At 44.7% G+C, this 26,918-nt stretch overlaps 1 protein-coding gene across 1 annotated transcript in view; it reads left to right on the plus strand.

Annotated features, from left to right (window-relative positions):
* Window positions 1-26,918, plus strand: part of MAP3K5 (mitogen-activated protein kinase kinase kinase 5) — a 161,209-nt gene that overhangs the window by 53,116 nt on the left and 81,175 nt on the right. Inside the window, exons 2-3 of the mRNA XM_054023794.1 lie at window positions 4,390-4,529; window positions 12,148-12,171. Coding sequence (XP_053879769.1) covers window positions 4,390-4,529; window positions 12,148-12,171 — 164 coding nt within the window. The remainder of the gene's footprint in view (window positions 1-4,389; window positions 4,530-12,147; window positions 12,172-26,918) is intronic.

The raw sequence follows: 26,918 nt of genomic DNA on the forward strand, positions 1-26,918 counted from the left end.
GACAGCTACACTGCAGAAGCCTGTAAAATAGGAGACAGAACTTCTGGGAAGCTGGATTTAGAATACGGACATACAGTACTCCTGCAAGAGATGGGATTGACCATAGGCCTCACATTATTCCTAACTAAATCCATAGGTCATTTCTTTGGCCTAGCTTTCTCCCAATAATTTCTCCACACACACACACAACACACACATTCTCTCTCTCTCTCATACACACAGACATAATCCAAGCCTATAAACCTATACCCTAATCCAAACCTACACCTATAAACTAATCAAGCTATTTCTCCTACAGGCTAGTCAGGAAGAAAGCCAGTGAGATGGTTGTTTCTATTTTTAAATACTTGGGAGCCACTCTTATACTGTGGTGATGAGAGCTATGTAAGTCTATAGATATAGATAAAAGAGGATGCTGCCATAAATTTTGTGAAATTTACACTCCCACCCACACCTATACCTGCACCTCCTTCTAATGGCCCAGCTTTCTCGGTGTTTATGTATTACTCTCAAATTAGGGTATCAGGAAGAAGACACTGAGCGGGAGTGCAGTTGGCCATGTGACACCAAGAGTGAGGTAGCAGCGTGGGGGCAGTGCAAGGAAAAAGCTTTAGATCCCCTGCAGCAAAACATTGCCAAAGGTTGGGGCTTTTCTCTGTTCCTTGCTTGAAGGGCTGCAGGAAATAGATTCTCTCCTGAGGGAGGTTTGTTGATGCTAGAAGATGATAATACTCTCAGATGGCAGAGATAACGTGCTTATAAAATGCTATCTGTTTCGCTCATCAACTGCTGCTATGCAAAATGATAAGCAAGATGAGTTTAATCTCTAATGGGCTGAGTTCTTATAGACTGTGTTTTCCCATGATAATGAGAACATGAGATTTCAGCAGTGCTCGCAAAGGATGATCTCAAATATCTTCCATATTTTTTGTCTGGTTTCAGCCTGCGTGCCTTGAAATTATTTTTGTTTCTTCTTCTTTTATATTATTTCTGTTACTCTTTTTTCCATAAGAGTTTCAAAATCATCTTGTAAAATTCAAGAGTTAAACATAATGTAAAGTTGCTCAAATTTCCCTCTTAGCACCATTACTAGAAAAGTATACCATAGCTTAAAATTGCTCAAGATAAACTCACGTTGTCACAGTTCAGAGCAACTCCACCTGTATTTCCTCTCCGTGGTCCATCGAGGACACCCACTTTTAGGCTTCTGGCTTCCAGTCATCACCTCTCTTGCATGGAGATGCACGTCTCACCCTCCTTACCAGGTTTTTTTCCCATGCTGCACAGTTCCACTGCAAGCCAGACAGCCTACCGGTCAGCAGCTATGCTTTGCTTACTCTCCAGAGGTTATACACAGCGTAATTGCCCGCAGTTATAAGGTACACACAGCTCTTTCTAAGCAACCTCTTGTATTCTTTAGGTGAAAGCATTACAGAGAAAACATTAAAAACAATAAAAGAAACTACATGCATGCTGAAAAGCTTACCAGAGTTCACCCCCAACTCCAGCAGGGGCTCTGATAGCAGTTAATCCTTCAAACCCATCCATGTGTTTTTCTGTGATGACAAGTTCACAGCCTCAGCTCAGAACTAGCACAAAGACTGCTCAGATCAGCCTATTTCTTTATAAGCCTTTGATTTCCTCCACCCTTCGGGAACAGCTAATCAGACAGTGGTTCTCTCCTCAGGGCATAGCTTCAAAAGGTTGGTTTTTTTGAAGAACCAATGTAGGGCCTTTGTATTCACCTTCCCCGTGATATTTCCCAGGAATTCCATTTGATGTTTTGTTCCAAAAGGTCATTCTTGTCTGACACATTGTTCAGTATAGTCCTTTGATCATCCTGGCCCAGAATAATACATAACCTTTGCATTGAATACAATAGATTCCAAAGATCCTTAACTTAGTGCAATAAAGTTTTTCAAGGGTATTGCAAGAAATTGTCATACACTCGCAGACATGGGTAACAATAGTTAAAAAAATACTTTAAAAGGAGAACTTGCTGCAGTGTAACTTTGTGTGATTATGCGTATTTAAAAAAAAAAGAGATAAAGTACAGTGGCATTCTCATAATACTTATTCGGCTCTTGTTACACTTTCCCCTCTCTCTCTCCTGCTCTCTTCTTCCCGCCCCCACCTTCCCATTTAATGTTATGGTGCATATTTGCGTGCGCAAGAGAGGGAGCGAGCAAGAGGTAATATTTGGGTATTACATTTCTGTTCTTCTTTGCTGTAATAGACTATAATTGAAAGAAAATGTAAATGGATAGAGAATTGCTTTCAGTCCCATTCACTCAAAGAAAAAACATCTGAAGCTTCTAAAAGAGAACCTCTCCCAGGTAATCGTGGAGGTTGAAAGGAAAGCAGATTCTTTATAACAACCAATAGTTTACATAACCCATTTGACTTTCTTTTTTTCTTTAAAATCCATATATTTTGGCTGACTCGAGGAGGAAGTTAGATGGGTGCAAGAGACAGATGGTGTGTGCGTGAGAAGCAGAGATGAATCAGTTCTCTTAATGTAGTACATTTTTTGACTCCACAAGGGTATTGCAGGAGAAGAGAGCTACTTGATTTAATAAACATCCTCATAAATGTGAGCTGCAATTAATGAATTTTGTAGTTGATTTTTGTTTGGTCATGGCATTGCTATAAGTTTGGAAAAAGTGAACCTGGGGATGCATCAGCTTGGGCACTTAATTTATTTGTGTGCGCTTGATTTGGGTGTACAGGTGCCTGGAAGGACTGTGGCCCCCATTCTACAAGCACTTACACATGTGCTTTACTTTGTTCATATGAGCAGAGTTCTGCATGCACAGACCTGTTGGCTGAGTCAAGGTCTATGTTTACATTGTAATTTGTGTTGGGGTATGTAGTAGTTCCGGGGTGGGGCTCGTCCCTTCCTGGGGCGCCTGGGAGCCAGGCCGCCCCGCTACAAAGCGAATAACAGGGCCCCGACCTTTGGGTAGGGGCTAAGCACACAATTGATAGTTCAGAGCTCAGACCCTTATGCAGGGGCTGAGCACACAATTAGCAGCTCCGGCCCTGGGTCAGGGCGGGGCAGCAAACCAATAGTCAGTCAGTGGCCCAGGCCTTGTAGCAGGGGCTGGGTAGCCAACAAATAGTCTGTCAGAGGCCCAGGCCCCTTGGACAAGGAGGAGGAGAGACTGCCACCCGGCGCGGGGTGGCAGGGGGGAACACAGGCCCACCCACTCCACTGTGTTCCAGCCCGGGGCCCTATCCGCAGCAGTCCGTCTGCCGCGCAGTCAGTGGGGATCCTGACCGCAACACACTGACATGGGTTCGGGGTCTGCTATCCCCGGGCCACTTCCCATCTCCTCCTCCATGGGTACCTGTTCCTCCTGAGTTCCGTCTGATGGGTCGCAGATCATGGGCTCCTCCGGGCCCCGAGCAGCAGGTGGGTTTGTCGCTCCCTCTGGGCCCTCAGCGGGGGGGAGCTCAGACCGCTCCTCAGGATACCGGGCTCTCGGCAGGCTCGGCCAGTCCTCCTCAGGGTACCGGGCTCTCGGCAGGCTCGGCCAGTCCTCCTCAGAGTACCGGGCTCTCGGCAGGCTCAGGTCCGCAGGAGCTCGGGTACCAGCGTCTGTCCTCTCCAGCTGCTGGCTAGCTACTGAGCGCTGTGGCCTGGCCTTTATACTTCCTGTCCCGCCCCTTGACTTCCGGGGGGCGGGGACAGGCCGCAGTGGCTCCGCCCACTCTGGCGGCTGTTCTGGCTCATCCCTTCCTGGGGCGCCTGGGAGCCAGGCTGCCCCGCTACAGGGTACCTAGGGATTTGGGATTCCTCCCTCTTCTTATATAAATCAAAATAAATATATATCACGTTGTCTCTCTTGTCTTTTACTTTCTTCTGCACTGAATTTTAAAGGTAGATTGTTCTGTAGAATTTCAAATGCAGAGATTGTGGGTTTATCTTTTATCATGCAATGAGACTGATACAGTGCAATTTTTTTGTACATCTTTCCCAGAGTAAATACATTTTGAGTATTTTAATGTACAAGTTAAAATATCATTAGTTTTTCCACAATCACAAATCATGTATAGGATAGGCAAATAGATCCTGTGCTTGTGCAAGCCTCAAAATGAGCTTTTCCATTATCTCCTGTTCAGTGACATTCTATCCTTTTCTAGTTAGTGAAATGAAGTTCTGCTTTCTTTAAAAAAAAAAAAAAATGCTGTAAAGAGAAACCACTTCCTGCTGGCTATGTACTGAAAATTCAGCTGTGATAACTAAAAAGGGGGAACCCTCCTGTTCTTTATTTCCGTCTTTAAAATGCAGACTCTGTCAAACAACAACTGGTGGAGGAGAAGAGCTTAGGTACTCCCCTTTCGGAACTGTATTACTTACGGTTATTCTGTTGTTGCTTTTTGCAGATATTGCAGTGGTGGAGATGAGTGACGCTTTCCGTCAGCCTTCCTTATTCTACCACCTGGGAGTCAGAGAGAGCTTCAGTATGGCCAACAACATTATCCTCTACTGTGATACAAATGCAGACTCTCTGCAGTCGTTGAAGGTAACTCAAGAAAATGTTTAACACTTGCATATCTCTAAACATAGACTCAGATTACTAATGATAATGCAGAGACCATTCAAGGGTTCTGAAAAGAGCTACACGAATGATTAGAAGTTTGGAAAACTTGTTCGGAAAACAGTGACATGCTGAAGAAGGTCAGTCTGTTTAGTTTATCCAAGAAAAAATTAGGAGGTGACTTGGTCATGGTCTGCAAGTACCTATATGGGGAAGAGATTTCTAATAGTCCGTTACTCTTTAATCTAGTAGAAAAATGCATAACAATATCCAAAGATTGGAAGCTAAAGCTAGATGAATTCAGACTAAAAATAAAGAGCAGATTTTTAACAGTAAGGGTAATTAACCAATGGAGCAATTTTATCTAGTAATGTGGTAGATTCTCCATCACTTGGAGTCATTAAATCAACTTGGGATGTCCTTTTTAAAAGAGATGCTCTAGATTAGCGGGTTGATGCAGGGATTACTGGGTGAGGTTCTATAAGGCCTGTATTTTGCAGGAAGTCAGACTGGATGATCACAGTGGTCCCTTCTGGTCTTAAAGTCTATGAACCTATGAAGCACATCCTGATTTCTATATTATATCTTGCCAAATGCAGAGTGCAACTGTGTGCACTTGCCTTGTAGATTAGGGAAAACAGCCAATTAAAAAAGTAAAATATCCTTGAGAGTGCAGTGAGTGCGTCCACTCTGTATTAGGAAGTCTGGAAACAACATGACAGCTGCCGCCACACAAGTCCTTATAAATGTAAAGATGCAATGTACAGAAAATAAAGGCATTACTACCATTACTTCACATGATACATCACCGATAAGCCTGATGCAGAGCTGTTTGGGCAGGGAATGAATCTCTAAAAATTTCCCAAAGTCTAATTTAAAAATGGAAATTTAGATTAGTACCTGTCTTTGCAGGCTTGCAGAAGCCTCAGACCCAAATAAGAGGCCCTTAGGAAGGGGGTGTAAATTAAACCTTGGTAAGCAGGCCTATGAAAGTCTAAGATAGGGCAATTTGCATGCTGCTGAGCCAGATGAAAAAGTAAATCACAACAGTACAGATTTACCTCTGGACTTGGTCCCTGTGACCAAAGGAAGGTTCCTTCCAATGGACCTTGTTAAGAGAGGAAACTTCCAGGCCATGCACAGTCATTGGAGACCTCTTAGTGCATGTCATATTAACTAGAATTGAGACTTGTAGTGGAAAACCATTGTGTGGTGGACTGACATAGTGAAGTCTGATTGGATATAATGTCTGAAGTTTGTAGCACTGGACATAATTACTTGCTATTTGTTACTCTTTCATGTCAAGGACTAATAGTTTTCGCTATGTGATGGGAGACCCACTGCTCCCATCTTCGTTGCTTTGCACAAACGGCTCAGAGACCGCCTTTCATGTAGATATTGTGCATTATTTACAATATTTCGCTCCAGCACCTTTTACCTACTAGTGCAGTCACACTATTTACCATGTCCTCTAGTTTTACTACCCCTTCTCCAAAGGTCGGGGGAGAAAAGATGTCTCCTCCCGGAGAATTTCCCTTTTGTCAGGCCCTATTAGCCTTTCTCGCTCTTCTGCTTCTCCCCACTTGCACTTCCTTCCTGTGCTCTTTTCTCCAGTCTCCTTGTTAATGGGCTCATTAACTACCCAGCCCCAATCTAATATGTAATCAGGAACTCCTCTCGTTAATCAGGTCTTGCTCGGGGACCTGATTGGTTAAACAGCACCCAGAGTGTTGGTTCAGTTGCTGATTCTCAGCATTCTGTCACACTCTCTAAAGCAAAAATTCCAACAGAGGATGTCAGAGGAAAATGCTCCATATAATGCAGGAATTGTTTTCCTACTTTTTGTCAAAAAACAAACAAATAAAAAACAACAACAGCAACACAAACAACCAGCAGTGTTTTTCTTTAGCAACTTTGCAAGATATACAAGTAATAAGTAAAAGCTTGAGGGAAATCCAGTTAAATCAAAAACAAACCTAACACTTTATTTGTAGTGCTGGAGATTGCACTGGAGATTGAGCCCAGGAACTTCTACAGCTGAAGTCATGAGTCTATATGGTTTCAGCTAAAAAACAAGTGTTTGAGCTGAGAGCCCTAACAGATTCCTATTCTATGTAGACAGGGCACGCTGGGTTACACTGTTGTTAGTGGACAGTTTTGCTAGTGGATAGTTCTTAACAGTCCATGACAGAGCTGACTTACAGGTGTACAACCTGTTCACATTTCTACACCGTATGCACATTTCTGATGGCTCCCCTGTGCTCCAGCTTCGTATCCTGATGCATAAGCAAGAGAGGAGGGGTGTGGTGTGGTTGGAGAGTGAGACTGGCTCTGGAAGAGCCTCCTTCTGCTCAGTCCTGATTGCGGGGGGGGGAAGTTGCTCCTGTCCAGTTGTAGAAATTACACTCCTGGGGGAATTCTGCGCCACTGCACATGCGCAGAATTTATGTTCCCCGCAGATTTCTTTGCTTTCCTGCAGAAAAGTGACTTTATGATGGGGAAGCAAAGGGAAGCCACAAGAGCGGTCATGTGATCCTCTCCAACAGTATGTTTTAGGTGTCCAGGGCAGCCCGCAGAGAAGTAAATCACTGTGGGGCAGGGGACAGGATTGGGGAAGACCCAGTTGGTGGCTCCTCCCCTGTGCTGGGCTCAGCTGCTAGTCCCGGTTGGGCTGGGGAGGATAGGATTTCCTCTTCCCCTGCATGGCATACGGGGCCATGTCAGACCCACCCCTAGCTGTAAGAAGCTCTGCAACACCCTCTATTCCCCCCGCCGCACTTCCTGCACCCATCGCTCCTCAGCTGCAGGAGGAGAGAGCACTGTACAGGGAGCTGCTCCCCCATCCGCCCAACCCCCGTGCATCCAGACCCCCTCATACCCAGACCTTCCCGCTGAACCTCACCCCTCCCCACCACCCAGAACCCTCCCTGTACATGGACAACCCCAACCAGCCACCTCCACCTGGATCCTCACACTACCAAGCCAAAACCAGCTGCACCTGGATCCCTGCCTCACTCCCCCAACATCTGGACCTCCCCACTGACCCCCCTGGACCTCCCTGCAGAGCTCTATCCCCCTCACACCCAGACCCCCCCACTTAGCCCCAACCACCTTCATCTGGACCCCCCTGCAGAGTCCCATTACCATTGCACCCAGAACCCCCCAACAAGCCCCTTTGCTTCCAGATCCCCCGCGCTCAGATCCCCCACTGAGCCACCTGCACCCAGATTGCCCCACACAGAACCCTCTTAACCCACACCTGGATCCCCCCACACTAAGCCCCTCCACGCTTGAATTCTGCCTTGCTGAGCCTGACTGCCCAAACCTGGTGCACCTGGAACGGAGGAGCAGGGCCCTGGGGTGTTGCTGGGGCAGACCCGGCCCCTGCACTGTGTCAGGGTTGGGTGCAGCCTCACCACTGAGTCCGTGTCCCGGGGCGGGAGCTGCACAGTGAATAAAACTACCATTTTGAATTTTCTTCTTGTGTTAATCCACTGGACAGCACATCCCTCTTTAAGCTAATTTCTAGCCTGCTTTATTATTAAACATAAGAGCTACCTTATTGGTATACTTTCTGTTTGAGCATAGTGTTCTTCTGATTGTCAAAATCACTGTTAAAACTACCCAGAAAATGACTTGTCACTGAGAAGTCTGTGTTTATAACCTGTCACTTACTGACAATTTTTGTGGCTACCAGAAAGTTTCATAAATACCCATTTTAATTACAAGTTTTATTTAAATTAAAATATAATTCTCAGTTTATAAATAGTGAGAAATATTTGTCTACTATGCAAGTTCAGAGTATACTGCTGAGGAAGGCTCTGCTTAGGAGCAGCCTCTTTCATGTAAGTTTCTTTCTTTCTCTTTCCAACACAAGAGTGTATTGGTCTGTGCCCTCAAAATAAAAATCTGATGACAAAATAGCTATTTGAATTCAATTCTATTACTCCTTTTACTGTGGCCTCATTGTCCATTGTACTGCATAAGTAATCATAAGGATGGGAATTTCGAAAGCACTGCAAGGAGTCAGATGCCGAACTATTGACTCTCTGTAGGAATTGGACACTTTTGAAAACTCCACCCTTCATAGTTTTAAGGGCCTGATCCCACAATTCTCCATGTGCAGGACTCATTAAAATCAGCAGGAGCTCAGCATGCCTAGGACTAGGCCACAGGTGTCCAAATTCCTCCCTCAGTGGGCCTGATCCAAAGCCCATTATAATTAATGGAAAGATTCCCCTTAATAGGCGTTAGCAAGAGTACAACAAATCTCTTAGCTATTTTAGATCAGGTTCTGTTATGGTTCCTCTCTCCGAATCTTTGCATTGACTTCAGTAGGCTCTGGTTTAGGCCCTTACACAGTTACAAAACCTCCTGCTAATCGATAACCTCAGTGGCGGAACTAATGATGGTGGGAGTCTTTAGGTATATGTTTGGTGCATTTCAAGCCAATAAGTATAAATGAAGGTGCCACCACCAATGGCCCATTGCCCTCCCCCCAGCTCCACCACTGCTCCAAACCTGGCTTCACTACTGGGTAACCTATTGAAGTTTTGTAACAGTACTTAATGATTAATGATTTACTCTAGGTTTATTTGTACTGCTAGGGCTTCTCTACATAGTGCATTAGCCCACACCAGTGGGGTGTAAATTCTAGTGCGCACTAGTGTGTTGCACACTAAATGGCCCATGTGATCCCTGCTGGCATGCACTAAATCTCCCTAGTGCATGTTGTTATAAGGCCGTTTCAAACAGTACTATGTTAACATGCACTAGTGAGATTTCAGTGAATGCCAGCAGGGTCCACATGGGTCAGTTCGCCTGTGACACACTAGTGCCCACTATAATTTACATCCCTCTGGTGTGGACTAATGCATTCTGTAGACAAGCCCTTATGTTTCTTAAGTTGGCTAGATAGGACTTGGTACTGATTTTTATTTATTTATTTTTAAAAACAAAAAGCAGGGCTTCCTGTGGTGTGCAGGAGAAATCCTGTTCACAGTGGAAAGCCCCCCTCCCTAGCTACTTTGGTTCCTGGTCTGGAAAACAGCTATGGAAGTGTGTATGTGGCTCCGGAGGGATTCCTATGCAATAAGATGCGTCCCCCCCTTGCATTTTCACCAGTCAGCTGTTAGAAGAGCGGTGATGTATGAGCACATGGTTTTGTGTAATTATGGTTTTCTTGCCTCTTTTTCCCCATATTTTTAAATTTGGGATTTTTTTTAATTTAAATTTTGGGTATGGGAGAAGGAATTCAGTACCATTTTAAAAATAATTACCCAGATGTTGGGAAAGCAGCCTGCAACTTGCAGCTCAAACAAGCATCAACAAAAAACAGTAAATAAAATCCTGCTGTAGGGCAGGTGGGGATAAACTGACAAGTTGACAGCTGTAAAGTAGTGGACTATATGTGCAGGTACAGTCCATCCCTGACTTCAGACCCCATTGGAAGTAACTGCCTGAGGCGAATCCCTACAGCACTAAACATGGCTGCTGTATAATTGTTTTATATGTGCAGCCTGAGAAGTAAAGACCATTGGTTTGACACCCCCTCCATTTTTAGTGTGGAGATGAATAAGCTCAGTGCTACCCAGTGAAGCATGTGTGGACTGCTACACTGAATAGCCATTTGCTAATTCTGCTTCCTCTGGAATCTAGGGTTACCATACGTCCGGATTTTCCCAGACATGTCCGGCTTTTTGGGCTCCAAATCCCCGTCCGGGGGGAAAGCCCAAAAAGCCGGACATGTCTGGGAAAATCAGGACATGTCGGGCCGGCCGTGCGGGGGCTCGGGGGCCGGGCCGGCCGTGCGGGGGCTCGGGGGCCGGGCCGGCCGTGCGGGGGCTCGGGCTGGGGACCGGCGGTGCCAGGCCGGGGGCCGGGGGTGCTCGGCCGGGGGCCCAGGGGCCAGGCCGGGGACCGCAGTGCTGGGCGGGCCGGGGGTGGTCGGCCGGGCCCGGGGCTGGCACCCCAGGGCCCGGGGCTGGCACCCCAGGGCCGGGGCCAGCCTGGGCCGCGCCTCCTCCCCCCACACTCCCCCTTACCTGCTTCAGGCTTCCCGCGACTCAAATGTTCGCGGGAAGCAGGGGAGGGGGCGGTGACTTTGGGGCGGGGGCGGGGCGGGGCCAGGCCCCTGTGGAGTGTCCTCCTTTGGGAGGCACAAAATATGGTAACCCTATGGAATCGATAACAAAATTCCTATGGAAGTAGGATCAGGGTTCAAACGTGGTTTTGCAAGCAGATTATCAATGGGGTGTGCAGGAAGAAGCCTTGAATATGTAACCCATAGTGGGTTACCGTGTCAAAACATGTCTGCTCCAGGATCAATATTTTAAAAATACTATAAAACGTCAAATTTACCCTGGGAGTTTTTCACACACCTCTTGCCTGAGACATATTAGTACAAATTAAATTTCAAACCACTCAAGTAGTAAGTGGTCGGACTGGCTCTCAGTTATTCATGCTACTAGTGCAGTTTGGGAATATTGTAAAAATATTTAAACTACCATTTACGCTAGTTTTACAGTCTCTTTTACAGACGGTGTAGAAATGATACCTGTTGAGTATAAATGTTTCACAAATTAGCATGGCATTCATCCTTAGGGCAGGGACAAGGACGACTAGTGTGCACTTTGATGAAGAAAATGTAAGCTAAATCCACAGTTCCAGTGATCTGTTAATATCTAAATCAGGGGTGGGCAAACTTTTTGGCCCAAGGGCCACATCGGGGTTGCACAACTGTATGGAGGGCCAGGTAGGGAAGGCTGTGCCTCCCCAAACAGCCTGGCCCCTGCCCCCTCCCACTTCCTGCCCCCTGACTGCCCCCCCTCAGAACCTCCAACCCATCCAACCCCCCGATCCTTGTCCCCTGACCACCCCCTCCCGAGACCCCGCCCCCTCTCCAACCCCCTGCTCCCTGTCCCCTGACTGCCCCAACCCCATCCACACCCCTGCCCCCTGACAGGCCCCACAGGACTCCCACTCCCTATCCAAATGCCCTCTGCTCCTCGTCCCCTGACCACCCCCTCCTGGGACCCCCTGCCCCTAACTGCCCCCCGGGATCCCACCCCCTTATCCAACCCTCCTGCTCCCTGTCCCCTGACTGCCCTCCCGACCCCTATCCACATCTCCGCCGCCCCAGAACCTCCTCCCCATCCAACCGCCCCTTCTTCCCTGACTGCCCCCCAGGACTCCCAGCCCCCTTACCATCAGCAGGAGCTCGTAGCCACGACACCCGGCCAGAGCCAGCTGTGCTCCATGCTGCCCAGCGGGAGCGGTGGGCCAGAGCGCGGCCCGCGTGGCGGCATGGCTGCGGGGGAGGGGCCGGGAACTAGGCTCCCCGGCTGGGAGCTCAGAGGCTGGGCAGGATGGTCCCACGGGCTGGATGTGGCCCGCGGGCCATAGTTTGCCCACGTCTGATCTAAATACTTAATGTCTCTGCAGAGCTGATGCTTATTATTTACAGCAATTTGACAGAATGAAAATATAACACCTACCCTCCAGGTCTTCTGTAAATGTTTATCGGTGCCCAACAGTATTAAACACATAAATCTTCTAAAGGTTGTTCAAGTTCTGTTTTTAATATTCATTTTTATTTTTACAGGAAATTATTTGCCAGAAGAATAATGTAAGTAGGAGGTTTTTTTAATTTTAATTAAATTTGGATTTCTGTCCCACTTAATATTATTTATACTGTCCCGTTTCCTGCCTGGATCATTTAATATTATCCTACTGTGTTTCCCATTATAGTTATTTCACATCTCTGTTGAACTACAATTCTGAATGTTTGCACTCCCAGCAGCAAACTGTATACATCATTTCATAAACCTGTTGCTAGGTAGCATGCTTACCCCCTTACCTTTTCTCTACCCTTCAATAGTGTTTTCCTGTCCGTCTCTCCTATTTTTCTTTCACGCCCCCCCCTTTTCTTTGCCACCATGTTTTTGTTCTCTCTTCTCTCTTTCCCCCTAATTTCTTCTTCCTATCTTCTAGTTTTCTTCCCCAGAACTGGTTTAAACACATGCAGTGTTGTCCTCCTGCTTGTAAAAACTGCATGCAGTATGTACACGGTATCGCAAGCATCAGGTGTGTGTGTGTCTCTGTCTGTCTGTCTGTCTCTCTCTCTCTCATACATGCATACTCAAAATCACCCAACTCCCATCCACTTGCTCTGCATATTCCTGTGCAGAGACTGGGACTTCCACTCCCTCTTTTCACAGGAAAGATATGATACAATTACAGAGCATCTTGCACTGACTGTTGGCTCTTGCTGGCTCCCTGCAATAGCAGTTGATCTGGATCTGCTGCTGCAGAGTAAAAGATTGTCCTCTGCTGCTGTGCATACATCAGCACAGACCTAACAGGCATGGGTTGACCAGGTCTGATCAAACTAATGTTACTCAGTACAAAGCTTTGAGCAGACTTACTTGCCAGGTGGCATTGGCAGGTGAATAATACATGTGGTAGGTGGACAACAGTTAGTATGGGCAACAAGATAAAATGATCATATGTTAATTTTACAATACTAAATTCATTATGCAGTATGTTTAAATTTCATTAACAGCTTGATTTACTGCTGAATGTTTCCAATGCATCCTTGCATTTCATTGTCATCACTGGCAGGGCTGGCTCCAGACACCAGCTTACCAAGCAGGTGCTTGGGGCAGCCACTTCAGAGAGGGGCGGCACGTCCAGCTGTTTGGCGGCAATTCGGTGGACGGTCCCTCACTCCTGCTCGGAGCGAAGGACCTCCCGCCGAATTGCCGCCGCAGATCGCGATCGCAGCTTTTTTTTTTTTTTTTTTCGTTTGGCTGCGGCCAAAACCCTGGAGCCGGCCCTGATCACTGGAATGTAAATGGATGATAAGTAACAGCGGAGAACTGTCAGTGAAAGGGGTAAATCAGACTGGAAATTTTGCTTAATGAACTGTGTTTTTCTTCTGGGTATTTGGGCGCAGTATCAGTTCCCTGACTGGGGAAAGGAAATCTGATGAGATTGTTCTAGAAACAAGATGAGGAGGCTGCAGAAGGTTTTCTTACAAAATGAGGGCCTGTGGTATGGATTTCCTTTGACTTCCATTGAAATGACTAGGAATTGAGAGTGCTGGAGATGCGCTGTTCATCTGATATTCTGGCTCTGTGGTTGCCAGCCATTGAAGCTCTATACCAGGGGTCGGCAACCTTTCAGAAGTGGTGTGTCGAGTCTTCATTTATTCATTCTAATTTAAGGTTCGCGTGCCAGTAATACATTTTAACGTTTTCAGAAGGTATCTTTCTATAAGTGTATAATATATAACTAAACTATTGTTGTATGTAAAGTAAATAAGGTTTTTAAAATGTTTTAAAAAGCTTCATTTAAAATTAAATTAAAATGCAGAGCCCCCCAGACCGGTGGCCAGGACCTGGGTAGTGTGAGTGCCACTGAAAATCAGCTCACATGCCATCTTTGGCATGCGTGCCATAGGTTGCCTACCCCTGCTCTATACATTTATACTGCTCAGTATCCTTTCATTTTCTGGAATTGCCCTGTAAATCTTCCTTTCCTTATGTTATAGACATACTGCCCTGGGAGCCTGAGAGGATAGCCAGGTTTTAGGCCATTAATTTTTATAACAGTGTTGACACAGAAATATTGTCCAAAACTCTTTTCATTTACACCCATTCCATCCTGTTTACTTGAGTGGGCTTTCCTGATTAAGGCGTATAGTGTTTAATCTTAGGAATTTGCCAATTTTACCTCAGATGATAGATAAATTCAGTAGCTGCAATCTTCCCTTGTATTTTCCTGACTACTGCAAACACTGAGATAAATTTATTTAGCTACCTAAAAAGTTATCTAAGACAATTGGCATGGTTTCGAAGAGGACTCAGAGAAATCAGTGCAGAATTTGGCCCTAAAACTGAACTTAAAGTAGCAGTAGACTTTCTAATCATTTTCTGTTAAGAAATTGAAAAGAATGACAGGTAAAAATTCTTCCTTTTAACTTCTTGTAAAAGTGCTTGTGCGGGCATTCTGAGAATTGATGACATCACTGCGACTAAAAGATCCTCCCACATCTTCCAGAGGTAAAAATGGACTAAATGATCACTTAGGCCTCTAAAAATAAGGATAGGCTTGAGAGCAATGCCATTTCTGCTGTGAATTAGGTTGCAAGAATGTTTTTAAAGGCAAACATTTTGGTAAAGGGCTGATTGTCCTGGATATGAAAAGGCAAATAACTGGAGGAAACCCTGCTGTCAGGAAATGAACAGACAGTATCACATACAGTAGACTAATGTGAAAACATTGCCTGTTAATATGTTTATATGACAGTTGCTGAGACTCAGTAAAAAGGTTGGTAACTTGACATTACTACTCTGATTAAGAGATGTTCTATTTTACATCTAAATTGGAAGGGAGAATGGTGGACTTGTCATCTGGCTTTAAAAAAACCCAGTTTCTGTAAATTCTATATAAAATGTGTCCTTGGAGGATTATTGATGTTACCTGGGTGTGCTTAGAAACCTCTTTTTTGTGAGGAAGCCAACCCTAGTGCTTAGAACAGGGGAGAGTGTCAGTAGATCTGGGTTCTCTTCACAACCCCTCCAATGATTTAGTATGTGACCTCGACAAGTCACTTGGAGAGGGATTTCCAAAGAGCAGTTAAGTGCCCAGCTTCTGTTTACTGTCAGTGGGAGTTAAACACTGTGTCTTTGAAAATCTTCCCCTTAATTTATTTGTGCCTCCGTTTCCCTAGCTATAAAGTGGGTATAATTCTTGTCCGATAGGGTCTATGAGGTCTGTTTAAGTCACTGTTTGTACAGTGCTTTAAGATTGGACTAAAAAATAAATTGGAGAAAGATAAATCAGTGAACATAAGAACAGCCATACTGGGTCAGACCAATGGTCCATCTAGCCCGGTATCCTGTCTTCCTACAGTGGCCAATGCCAGATGCTTCAGAGGCAATGAATGGAACAGGGCAGTGATCTTGTAAGTTGTAATTATATAAAGGATCCTCTATTAGGCATTGAACTGAAACATATGAATAGTTATCTGAAAAAATGTTTCCATTCCCTGAATGTGCGTGGTGTTTTATGTAACATACATATGTTTCCAGCAATGGAACAACAGGATACCTTGTCACCAACGGGTTAAATGAGTTGCAAAATAGGTGTGTGTGTATGTGTGTGTGATAAGTAATTGGTGTTTGTTTCTTTTGAACTTTGTCTTCCTACAAAAATTCATTGCCAGCTGTTTTGGTTTTTGTTGCAACAGGATTTTCTCCTTCAGAGTAATAGCCAATATTATACCGGTAGGTTAAACGACAGCAAAGTTTTTGTGGGCAGAGTAGGGAAGATAACAGCAAATGGTCATTTCCTGTTACAATGTGATTTTATAGTAATCCAGTGGATAAAGTTTGAAACCAACAAAAGTATTTATTCTGTATATTGCAATAACCTTAGAAACAAAGGTGGTTTGATAGAAGAGAGCTATTTTGATGTTTATGCATTTAAGCATCGTTTTTGAGGTCAAAAAAGCAGCCAGTGGAGCCATTCTAAAAATTCGTATTAAAAGGAATGCTGTTTTTTAAAAAATGTTGGCATAAAGGCTGCACTTTGCTTATGCTAGCTGGTCAATTTCTATTTAATCCAATCCTCTATGGCTTACATTTTACTTTTTGGGACAAATAGTTGCAGTTCAGGTTAATGGCAATATGAGTGACTTTTATTTCAGTTCTAATTGGAATATGTGAAAAGTTGCTGTGATGTGGCTGTTTTGAGTCAAATAAAGCTTAAGCTATGTAAATGTTTACGTAATGGTACAGTATTTCTAAAAATATTACCAGAATTACCGATATTACCAAAACTCATGAAGTAGCTCCTTGATAAAGAAAAGAATCATTGAGCATCCCATAGGTTTTAAGCCCCCTCCTTACACTATATTGAAGCAATAAATAATCTCAGCAGTTTCCGTAGGTATATGAAAATAGAAAATAATTGTTAAACTGATCACCTCTAAGATCAGTTCAGGATGAAGAGGAGAACAACCTTCGACACAAAAGGAGGGTTAACCACCTCTGCGGCAGTGTTACTCCCTTCCACTGGACCCCATAAAAGGCAGGTTCAGGGTATCCACATGGGAGAGGGTTAGGGAATAGGGAGGCCGGGGTGGGCCAGAAGGGATGTACATTTTTTCCCACTGGCCCCTGGGAGCTATGAGTGGAAATGTTATATAGTTTGTGACTGTAATATTTTTCCACAGCTCCTCTCCGTGACAGCAAAGCCTCCATTTGAGGCATGTCCTGAGGGATTGCTTAGGAAGCCCTGGCAGTGCTCCTCCAATGGAGCCCTGGTGTGAGGGATCTGGCGCGGGGCATGCCAGAGACTCATTGTTGCTGAGGAGGTGTGGGGCCTCCAGGTGGTGAACCTGACCATAGAATGGGTTTGGGTTTGGGGGCTGCCCCCATGGTGTCTTCCACACAGTGGAAGGGGGAACTTTTATAATCCACTGAAACCAGGGGTGATGGTGCACCATTTAAAGTTGTGGAGCCTGCCCCACTCTCATCCACAGCAGCTCCAGTCCTGTGGAGCTGACCTGGCTGCCTGCTCTGGCCTGGTGGCTCTCAGTACAGCCTGCAGGCAGGGCATGCTGATCCCACTGTATTGCCTTCTCTGAGCTGGTCTGGGCTGTGGCAGGCCAAAAAGTGGTTGGAACAAGGCATGGGCAGCTTCCACCAGCTCTGCATCCTATGTCTGACAGAATGATCTGGGAGGGAAGCCTATGAGAGTTAGCTCACAAAGTCATCCTCCATTACAGTTCCCTGCCACAGGTTTTCCTGTGGGGCGGGTGGTTTGATGCTGAAGTATCTAAGCAAAGGAATGTTAATGTGGTATTGCAGATACCACACAGTGCTAACCATGGATAATTTATTGCATTTTTAATGACAACCACAGTATTATTATCATTATCTTATTTATAATAGACATACTACTGTAGTGCCATAGGCCATGATCAATATATTGAGGCCCCATTGTGCTAGGTGAGGCGAGCAGGTGGTCAGTGGTAGCAAGTCTGGTGGTATATAAAATGCTATAACCTCAGTGCTCACTTAATGAGCAATGTTCAATATCTTTTCTCCTCATTGTTCAATGAATTTACTGCACACTACTCTAATTCTGCTCTTACAACAGAGTCATTAATTTCCATAGGCTTTTCTGTGGTGCTTATCACTTCAGTATGTGAGTGATTCAGAAACCTGTGAGATGTGGGGGTGCTGTTATTCCTTGTTACAAATGGGGAGCTGAGCCACAAAGATTAAGGTCAAAAGTATCTGCTGATTTTGAGTGCCCAATTTGAGACACGTAGGACCTGATTCTTCAGAGTAGTTAGCACTTTAGATATTCAAAGCACAGCTCCTGTTGATTTCAATTGGAGCTGTGAGTGGTCAGCTCTCTGCACATCAAACCCCAGGGTCTCAAATCAGGCATCCAGAGACTGAGGCACACGAAATTAGTGACCATCTGTGGAAAGTTTGGTTTAAGTGACTTGCTTAGCATCACATTGGAACTCTATGACAGAATCAGGGGTAGAATCCAGTTCCCCACCCGGGTGGCATTCAGCTGCCTTACTCATAAGACTGCCCTTTCCCTTCCTGCAATCCTCATCTCATTCACCAAACACCTTCAGTCTTCTGCAACAAATGAAGCAGGAGTCCTAAAGACAACAGTCTCCTTCACTACATAACCCTGATTTGTTCCCAGAGCAGGTCCACACTGTGCAGGTAACTGAACTTGGAGGGAGCATGTTCAGTTGCTCTGTGGGGATGGTGCATGCAGTCTGCTCAGTGCTAGGAGCTGTGAGAGGCTCAACCCTGCTCAGTGAGGATGGAATCTTCTAAGAAGTCTTTCCTGAGCATGAGTGAATTGCGATTTTTTCAAAGGCTTATAATTTGGCCAAATTTGGGTGTTTTTTCCCCCGTGGGAACAGCAACAGACACATCCCCAATGAAAGGGCCGCACTCCCTACCAAATTTCAAGCCCCTGCTCCAAGGCATGGGGGCACCAGAACATTAACACTTCAAAACAACAGCTTTGCCTTATCCTTGGGGACAGCTCAACTATTAGCTGAGGTTTTCAAAATATAATATATATCAGCCTCGGCTAGATCCCACCCAGGCTGCACAATTTCATCACAAATGGCTGAAGATTGGCAACGTTATAAGCACCTTAAAACAGGATATTGTGACAGGAAGGGTTGGGTAACCTAAATAATAGGTAGTGCGACCCGCTCTGTTTATTTTTGAATTTTATTTATATAATAAGAGAGATGGGATGTGTGAAAGGGAGGGTAAGGGAAGGAAGGGAAAGGTGTAACCTTGTGTAAATACAGTAGGATATTTTTGATTTTTCAGTAAAGTGAATTTAGATCAGTAAACCTTGCTGACTCTTTGATATTTTGAGTTCATTGACTGATTTATTTGTTACCTGGGTTCTCCTTGGAAGAATCTAGGACTCTTTTATGAGGAAATCTGGAGTGGAGACCATCAAAATCAGATACTGAGTCCTCCTATATGGACTTGTGGCACACCAAGGCTTTATAAAGACTAAGGGCCTTATTCTTCCCTTATTCCACATATGAAATGCACAGTAATAATTTCATGTGTGATACAAGGTGAGAATGTACCTTTAAATCTGAACACCGAATGAAAGTGGGACATGATTTATAGGTCATTCCTGATATCTTTAATGTGCCCTGCTCTTTAATTGACTTTAAGTCTTGGGTCCAATTCTGTCCCCTTTCATGTCAATAGCAAAGCTCCCATTCGCTTCAATGGGAGTAGAAACGCCCATACTGTGTATTTGTATTCATTGTAACATCAACACATGGTAAGATGATTTGATTACTGAAAATTCTCTGGGAAAACAGGTTTAATAACTTGTTTTAGGGTTATGCCATCTGTTACACACGGCACCATGTGTAGTCAGAGAGCTGCCGTCTTTGACAAATTTACATCAGAAACACTGAAATAATCATAGATATGCCTCAAGAGAGCCAGCAGGAGGATTGCAGAAAGCTGAAGTGAATCATAATGTGAGTGAACCCATAGGGAGAGTAGTTCCTATTACCAAGACTGTTGGCAACTTTTCCCTCAGATGAAATTAAAGAGCTAAATTTGGGGGGTTCTGGCTGTGCTGGTTGGTTGTGCACTAGCAGCTTCTCTCAGCCCATAAGGCAAAGCATTGCAAGTTAATGAAGACTCCTCCTCCTGTGCAGATTCCCCCTTTCCTCCGGCGAGATCCTGGAGATAGCTGATAGGAGATCCCTATAGAAGGTATGCTGTCAGGGACCTAAGAGGTTGGGAGACCATGGTTGAGGTTGCCTCTTGCCTGGGGTGAATCCTCCTAAATTTGTGGGTTTGTTGGGAGGAACCCCTACCCCCTTCCCTAGGATGTCAGTTCCTACATTGACACACAGCATGCCAAATAAACTATTTATTTCTTTATTTAGAACATGGTAGTGCCCACATTGTGTGATGTGCTTTCAATCACATAAGAAGACATGATCTCTGAATCAGATTGTACCGAGTTTCCATTCCCTCTATGCAGGAACAACCTGTGTGGAGGATAAAGAGGCTTTATACGTGATGTGAATAATGAAAGGAATGTAGATTTTCTTTCCTCCTTCTAATGTTCAGAATGTAATTAAAGTGAATACCAGGAACTTGTATTGTATCTTAAAGAAACAGAGTAGGGGCTTTTTATTTTTTTTTAAGGGATGAAAAAGCAAGACAAAAAGGAGTGTTGGATACAGACACTTCTAGCTGTGAGCAACACAAAGTCTTCTGATAGTTTTCATAGTTCTAGGTACTAGATTTAATCTGAAAAATGCTCAGAGAATAAGCCTTGAAGGTTGTGTAGTAGTAGGCAGTGAGCTGTGAAAGGATATTATAAAAAGACCTCACTTAAAACACTTGAATGAATCACTTGTTTAGTCACTAGGCAATAAACATTTGCTCACACGTTACTGACTCCTCCTAGTGCTTCCATTTTCTAATTAGTCTGACTGGTTTGATGAAATACACCCTGTTTTACAACAATATGGATAATCTCTTAATAAGAGGCCTGATTCTGCAAGGTGTTGAAAATTTTGGCCCCAGTCCAGCAAAGCATTTATGCATGTGCATATCTTTGTATGTGTGTAGTAGTCCCATTGACTTCAGTAATGATGGGATTCTAAATAGAGCTGATTGGAAAGCTTCCCAGAAGAAGAGCCCCTGTAAGTTCACAAGCTTGTCTCTCTCACCAACAGAAGCTGGTCTAATAAAAGATTTTACCTCACCCACTTTGTGTCTCTGATTGGAAAATGGAATTTTTGTCCAATTGTATTGTCGGGGTGCCATTTCTGCCCATTTTAACGGCTCCTTTACAATGCCAGAGTGGCAAAGAAAGGGCACTTGTGTAATTGAGAACTGGGCCTTGTGTTGTATTCATGTCAGTAGTGACAAGGCAGGTGACAAGGCAATATCTTTTATTGGACCAACTTCTGTTGGTGATAGAGAGAAGCTTTTGAGCTTACACAGAGCTCTTCTTCAGGTCTAACAATTTTCTGTATTCTTTGCTTGCTTCTTTCTTGAGGGCCAGAAAGTAAATTTATATTTCATTTCAGGTAGTGCAAGTTGAACAATTGTTGTTTGTTTGTTTTGTTTTTAACAGTAAAAATGTGTGTGACTACAAGTTTGCTTGCTTTATTATTCCATTCAAAATTATATTCATGCAAAAAAGTAAATTCAGGATTGGGTTCTGAAGTACTGTTGATCAAAAATGAATGAAATGCACTCAGATACACTAAAGAAAGAGCAGCTTTCCTGTTTGTAAGGTTATGAAGGGGTTAGTACACTATTTCTGGAGGTGATCCAAGAATCATACCAGAATGAGCTTTTGAGTCTTGTGGGTTTCAAAAGCTGAAAAACATCCTTTTCCAGTGTTGTTTTTTATTTAAAAACTCTGCTTGACAATGTCCCAGAGGTCTTAGAACCTTCCCCTCAAGCTAGTCACAGTTTTATTTTTATTTAATTTTTTTTGGTTAATTCTCTGAATAAACATCAGGAAGTAAAATACCCTAAGAATAAATTGCCAGCCACATAAGCCTTTCTCCTAGTTTTGTCTCCTCAACACTCTTCCTAAGAAAAGACAGTTAATTAGAAGTAGGATGTACCTTCACTTCCTGTGTTGGCCATAGGCCAGTTGCTGCCTTTCCTTCTCCCATAACTGGAGCAGAGGGAGGGGAAAGGTTAACCATTATGCCTGGCTAACCTCTTTTCCTCTCTTCATTTGTGAATATGGCTGTTGGGCTAAAGCACCCCACCTTTCCAAGAGGGTACGTCCATTAGCATTATGGGTATGTCTGCACTGCAGTCGCTGGGTGCGATTGTAGCTCTCTGGTGAATAAAAGCCATTTCGACTTCCGCTTGTTGTACTCCTTGGCTGCTCCTCCTTGGAGCTAATATGGAGAACAAGACAGTGACCCCCCTCCCGCCCCCGTGGCCTTTAGGTGTGTATGTGATGTCTTGTCACCTGACAACAGAGGCTCCTGTCACGCAGGGATCAGTGTGACTTCCTGCTCAGGGCACTGCAACATGGTGCAAGGGATCACGTGTCACAATGACATTCACTCAAATTTGGCCTGGCCACCACTCCATCATGACAGAGGGGCAGCCGGGCCAACCTGAGTGGCGCTGTGACCCTGTGTGCCAAGCAGCAATGGCCAGAGTGGGGAGCTAACCCATGGGTGAGTGCAGGGCTAACCCCATGCTGCTGGGTGAGTGCAGGGCAGGCTTACTATCTGGTACACCCCTCCCCTTCTCCCTTTACCCTCCCTTCTGCACTGGCCTGGGATTAGGGTTGTGGTTCCTGGTGCAGAAGGTGCTGCTGTGGGTGGTCGGTGCCCTCTCGATGGGGCAAGGAGGAGGCAGTAGCAGCAGCAGCCACCCCCAATAATGACCCAGCACCCCTAGGTTGCAAAACTTTGCTCGCCACTGCTGCTGATTAAATATTGTAAGGCCCTGTTCCTGCAATTCATTGTTCATGGGTGCACCACTGCCCTGCTGTGCCCATGCACAGTGAAATGTAGGATCATGACCTAAGTATTCAGCTAGGGGGTTTGTAGTTGTATGGAGGTTTCTAGATTCCTCCCATGTAAACCCCTACCAGAGTGGATTTGATTAAATCATGATTTAAATCACTAGTCAGGAAGACTCAATTTAATCATGGTTTTCTACATACAAGTGCATTCTTGTTGGTTGTTATAACCTTAATACATATTCTTCACAACTCGGAGAAAGATGTAGGTTTCATTTTTAGAAGGTACACACTATTCATTTTTAAACAGTGATTTATTTTGAAAACTTTTCAGATTAGTTTTACAGCTATATCGGAAAATGAATGATTGTTTGGTTATTTTATTTACCAAAGGTAATTGAAGCAGATAGCTATGAAGTCATTGGGAGGCGAACTATCTCCAATTCAACAGGTTAATCATTAATATTAGGAGGATTTTCTTGCCATGCTATATTAGGAGGAGAACATCACCAGACAGACATTTAAATTGTTTTATTTAACTAAAGCAACAACGTTAAGTATTCTGGATTTTTTTCTTCAACAGCAAACATATAATGTTTTAACAAAACAAGCATATTTCCCTCGCTTCTTACATTTATCTCCAGACTTCTTCTCTTTGTCCAGATCTATTCCGCACCCAACAATCTTCTATTCACTGAACTTTTTGAAACTTTGCACTTTTAGAGAGAGGTAAGGAATTGACTCTGTGTACACAAATTTGCAGAAGGACAATAAAGTTGAGGTCTATTACTTGTCACTTCTATATATTATGTATTTATTTAAAAACTTTTTTGCTGTTAACAAAAATGTTACCTCTGGAGATATAAATCCACAGTCTGAGAACTGCAAAACTCTCTCTGATGGTATCTTCTAGACTGAGTACTGAATCCCATTGGATAGATAGAAAGATTAACCTAAAATAATCTATATAGAAGCCTGTGGAATTCCATAAGATTGGGTCCATAATCCATGAACTATTTGAACTCATTTACAAAGCTTTTCTTAAACGTTACATGAATATATTGTCTCATACTATAGAATTAGAATTTATTATCCCTATTCCATGATGAGATACATTATAGCTCAAAGATATCTTAATTAAAACTATCTTTAGATACAGTTTCCTCAAAAAGCATTTTATCAAAAAAATCCAATTTAAATAAAAACCGATTTAAAAATCATTGATTTTTATCCACCCTGACCCCTACACATCACAGAACCCCTCTCAGGCTCTCAGTTAGGGTCAGAAGTGGAGCCAGGGGCCTTGCACAAGCTATCTGAATTGGGTGTGATTTTCCCTCTAAGTGAATTTAAACTTTGTACACCTCTACCTCGAGATAACGCTGTCCTCGGGAGCCAAAAAATCTTACCACATTATAGGTGAAACCGCGTTATATTGAACTTGCTTTGATCCGCTGGAGTGCGCAGTCCCACTCCACCTTCCCCCCCGGAGCGCTGCTTTACCACGTTATATCCGAATTTGTGTTATCTTGGGTCGCGTTATATCGGGGTAGAGGTGTACTTAGCAAGTCTGGGATGAAAAGTTAAATATTTCCAGACTGCCTAGAAGGTCACTTAGTTTAAGATTGTAAATGAATGGCAAAAAAGGTAGAAAAAAATCTATTTGCTAAATTTTGTTTTTCAGAAGGAACAGTGCTGGATGTTGAGAGTAAGAATGGTCATGTGGTTCAGATATTGGCTTGTAATTCGGGAGAGCTTCTGCAACTGACTTCTTGTGTGACCTTGGGCAAATCACTTTAGCGCTCTGTACCTTCATTCTTTGTTGAATAGAGATAATAATCCTAGAAAGCAGTATGGTCTGGTTGTTAGCTTACTGGTCTGGGAGTAGTCCAGGTTCAGCACTGAACTCACCTGTGTATGTCTGTTTCCCCTCCCCTCTTTTGTCTCTCTGGTCTATTTAGATTGTAAAGTGCTTGGGGTAAGGCCTGTCTCAGGGCTGGTCTACAATGGGGGGGGGAGGAATCGATCTAAGATATGCAACTTCAGCTACGCGAATAGCGTAGCTGAAGTCGAAGTATCTAAGATCAAATTACCTGGGGGTCCACACGGCGCGGGATCGACGGCCGCGGCTCCCCCATCGACTGCGCTACCGTCGCTCGCTCCAGTGGAGTTCCGGAGTCGACGGGGAGCTCATTCGGGGATCGATATATCGCGTCTTAACAAGATGTGATATATTGATCTCCGATAGATCAATTACTACCCGCCGATCCGGTGGGTAGTGAAGACGTACCCTCAGACTGTGTTTGTGCAGTGCCTCACACAGTGGGACCCCACCTGGAAAATACTTAGTACTAATAATAATGTCTAGTAAGGTATTGGATACTTTTTCAGCAGCCCAACCTAGTCGGTCAGTCTCTCTCTTAGGGTTTTCTAGAATCCACCATCGTACCATCTGCCTCATGCCATTTCTCAATATAATGGGCTAAATTTTCAAACATAGTTTCCTAAACTGTGTTTACAAACCAGAGTTTATGTACACACAGCACAGATTTATACAGATAAAACCAGCAATTTAATGTTCAGAAACATGTCTTTTTCAGAGTCACTGCTTCCCAGGATAATCTGCTGAACATCTGCTCCCAGTGCGACACTGTGGCCAAAAGGGCTAATGCAATCCTTGGATGCATAAACAGGGGAATCTTGAGTAGGAGTAGAGAGGTTCTTTTACCTCTGTGTTGGTCACTCGTGTGATCATTGCTGGAATATTGTGTCCAGTTCTGGTGTCCCCAGTTCAAGAAGAATGTTGATAAATTGGAGAGGGTTCAGAGAAGAGCAACTAGAAGCATTTAAGTATTACAAAACATGCCTTCTAGTGATATACTATTACTCAAGGATTACTCAATCCCTTTAGCTCAACAAAGAGAAGGTTAAGGGGTGCATTGACTGCAGTCTGTAAGTACTTGGGGAACAAATATTTGATAACAGTGTCTTCAATCTAGCAGAGAAAGGTATGACACGATCCAGTGACTAGAAGTTGAAGCTAAAAAATTGAGATTGGAAATAAGGTGTAAATTTTTAACAGAGAATAGTTTACCACTGGAAGAACGTACCAAGGGTCATAGTGGATTCTCTATCACTGGCAATATTTAAATCAAGATGGGATATTTTCTAAAAGATCTGCTGTAGGCATGATTTTGAGGAAGTTCCATGGCCTGTGTTCTACAGGAGGTCAGACTAGATGATCACAGTGGTCTCTTCTGGGCTTGGAATCTATGAACCCAAGAAAATTGAGCTTTTGTCATTCTTCTACAGCATGGGGCCCATTTTACCAGAGAGGGCATATGTGATCTGACATCTCCTTTCCTTTCACTGCTGAAGAAGGAGAGCAGGCTGGCCTGTGAGACACTAAACCTTGGAAAGCATTTGTGGCACAAAATTGCAGGAACCCATGCAGTTTACTTCGTAAAGGTGGCCCTGCTGCTTTGATGTCCAATTCACTAGTTAAAGGAATACAAACTTGGAGTAAAATCCTGGTCCCATTGGAGTCCCTGGGTGGTCTTTCAGAAATGCAGACATTCAACATGCTTATCTGTGCACACGTTTCTTTGGTGCATGTGGCATACAGCAGTAGTTCTCAACTGGGGGGTCTGCAGCTCCCTGCGGGGTCTGTGAGCCCTTTCAGGGGGGCCATAGGCCCTGTGTCTGAAACCCCTCAGGTTCCCCAAGCCCTGGCGTCCCCCCCCCGGGGGGCTGAAGTTGGGAGCGACGCGGGGCTGAAGCCAGGTGCCTAGGGGCCCCCCACCCCGATCTGAAGCCCCGAGCCCCGGCGATCGCATGGGCAGAAGCCCTGAGACCATGGCAGAGTTGGGGGGGGCACAAGGGTGTTGGTCCCCCAAACTGCAGTGCCTTACCCAGGGAGGGGCAGTCCCGGGGGGCAGCTCCACCTCCTCCTCTCCTCCAGCCCCCCTTCGGCCCTGTACTCTGGCCAGGTCATAGGTGGGAAGCCGGAGCCAAGCAGTGTGCGGCAGCTGCTCCTCTGGCTGGTGGTGCCATGGGGTGGGCAACCGTGGCATTCCCCTAACTGCTGCTGGTGCCAGGGGTTGTGGCTGCTCCTCAGCTTCCAGCCCCCCCCCCCCCCCCCCATTGACTGCTCATGCAGCCAGTAAGAGTTGCCTGGGTGTGGGGACCCAGTTCCGGGGCCGGCAGAGCCCTCGGGGAGCAGACACTGCGGTGGGAGCCCTCCCAGCACACAGCCCCTACCCTACCCCTCTCCCTGCACTCTGGGCTACCTCCCGGCCCACACACTGCCCCTAACTA

This window comes from Malaclemys terrapin, chromosome 3 (assembly GCF_027887155.1).
Source record: "Malaclemys terrapin pileata isolate rMalTer1 chromosome 3, rMalTer1.hap1, whole genome shotgun sequence".
Lineage (NCBI taxonomy): Eukaryota > Metazoa > Chordata > Testudines > Emydidae > Malaclemys > Malaclemys terrapin.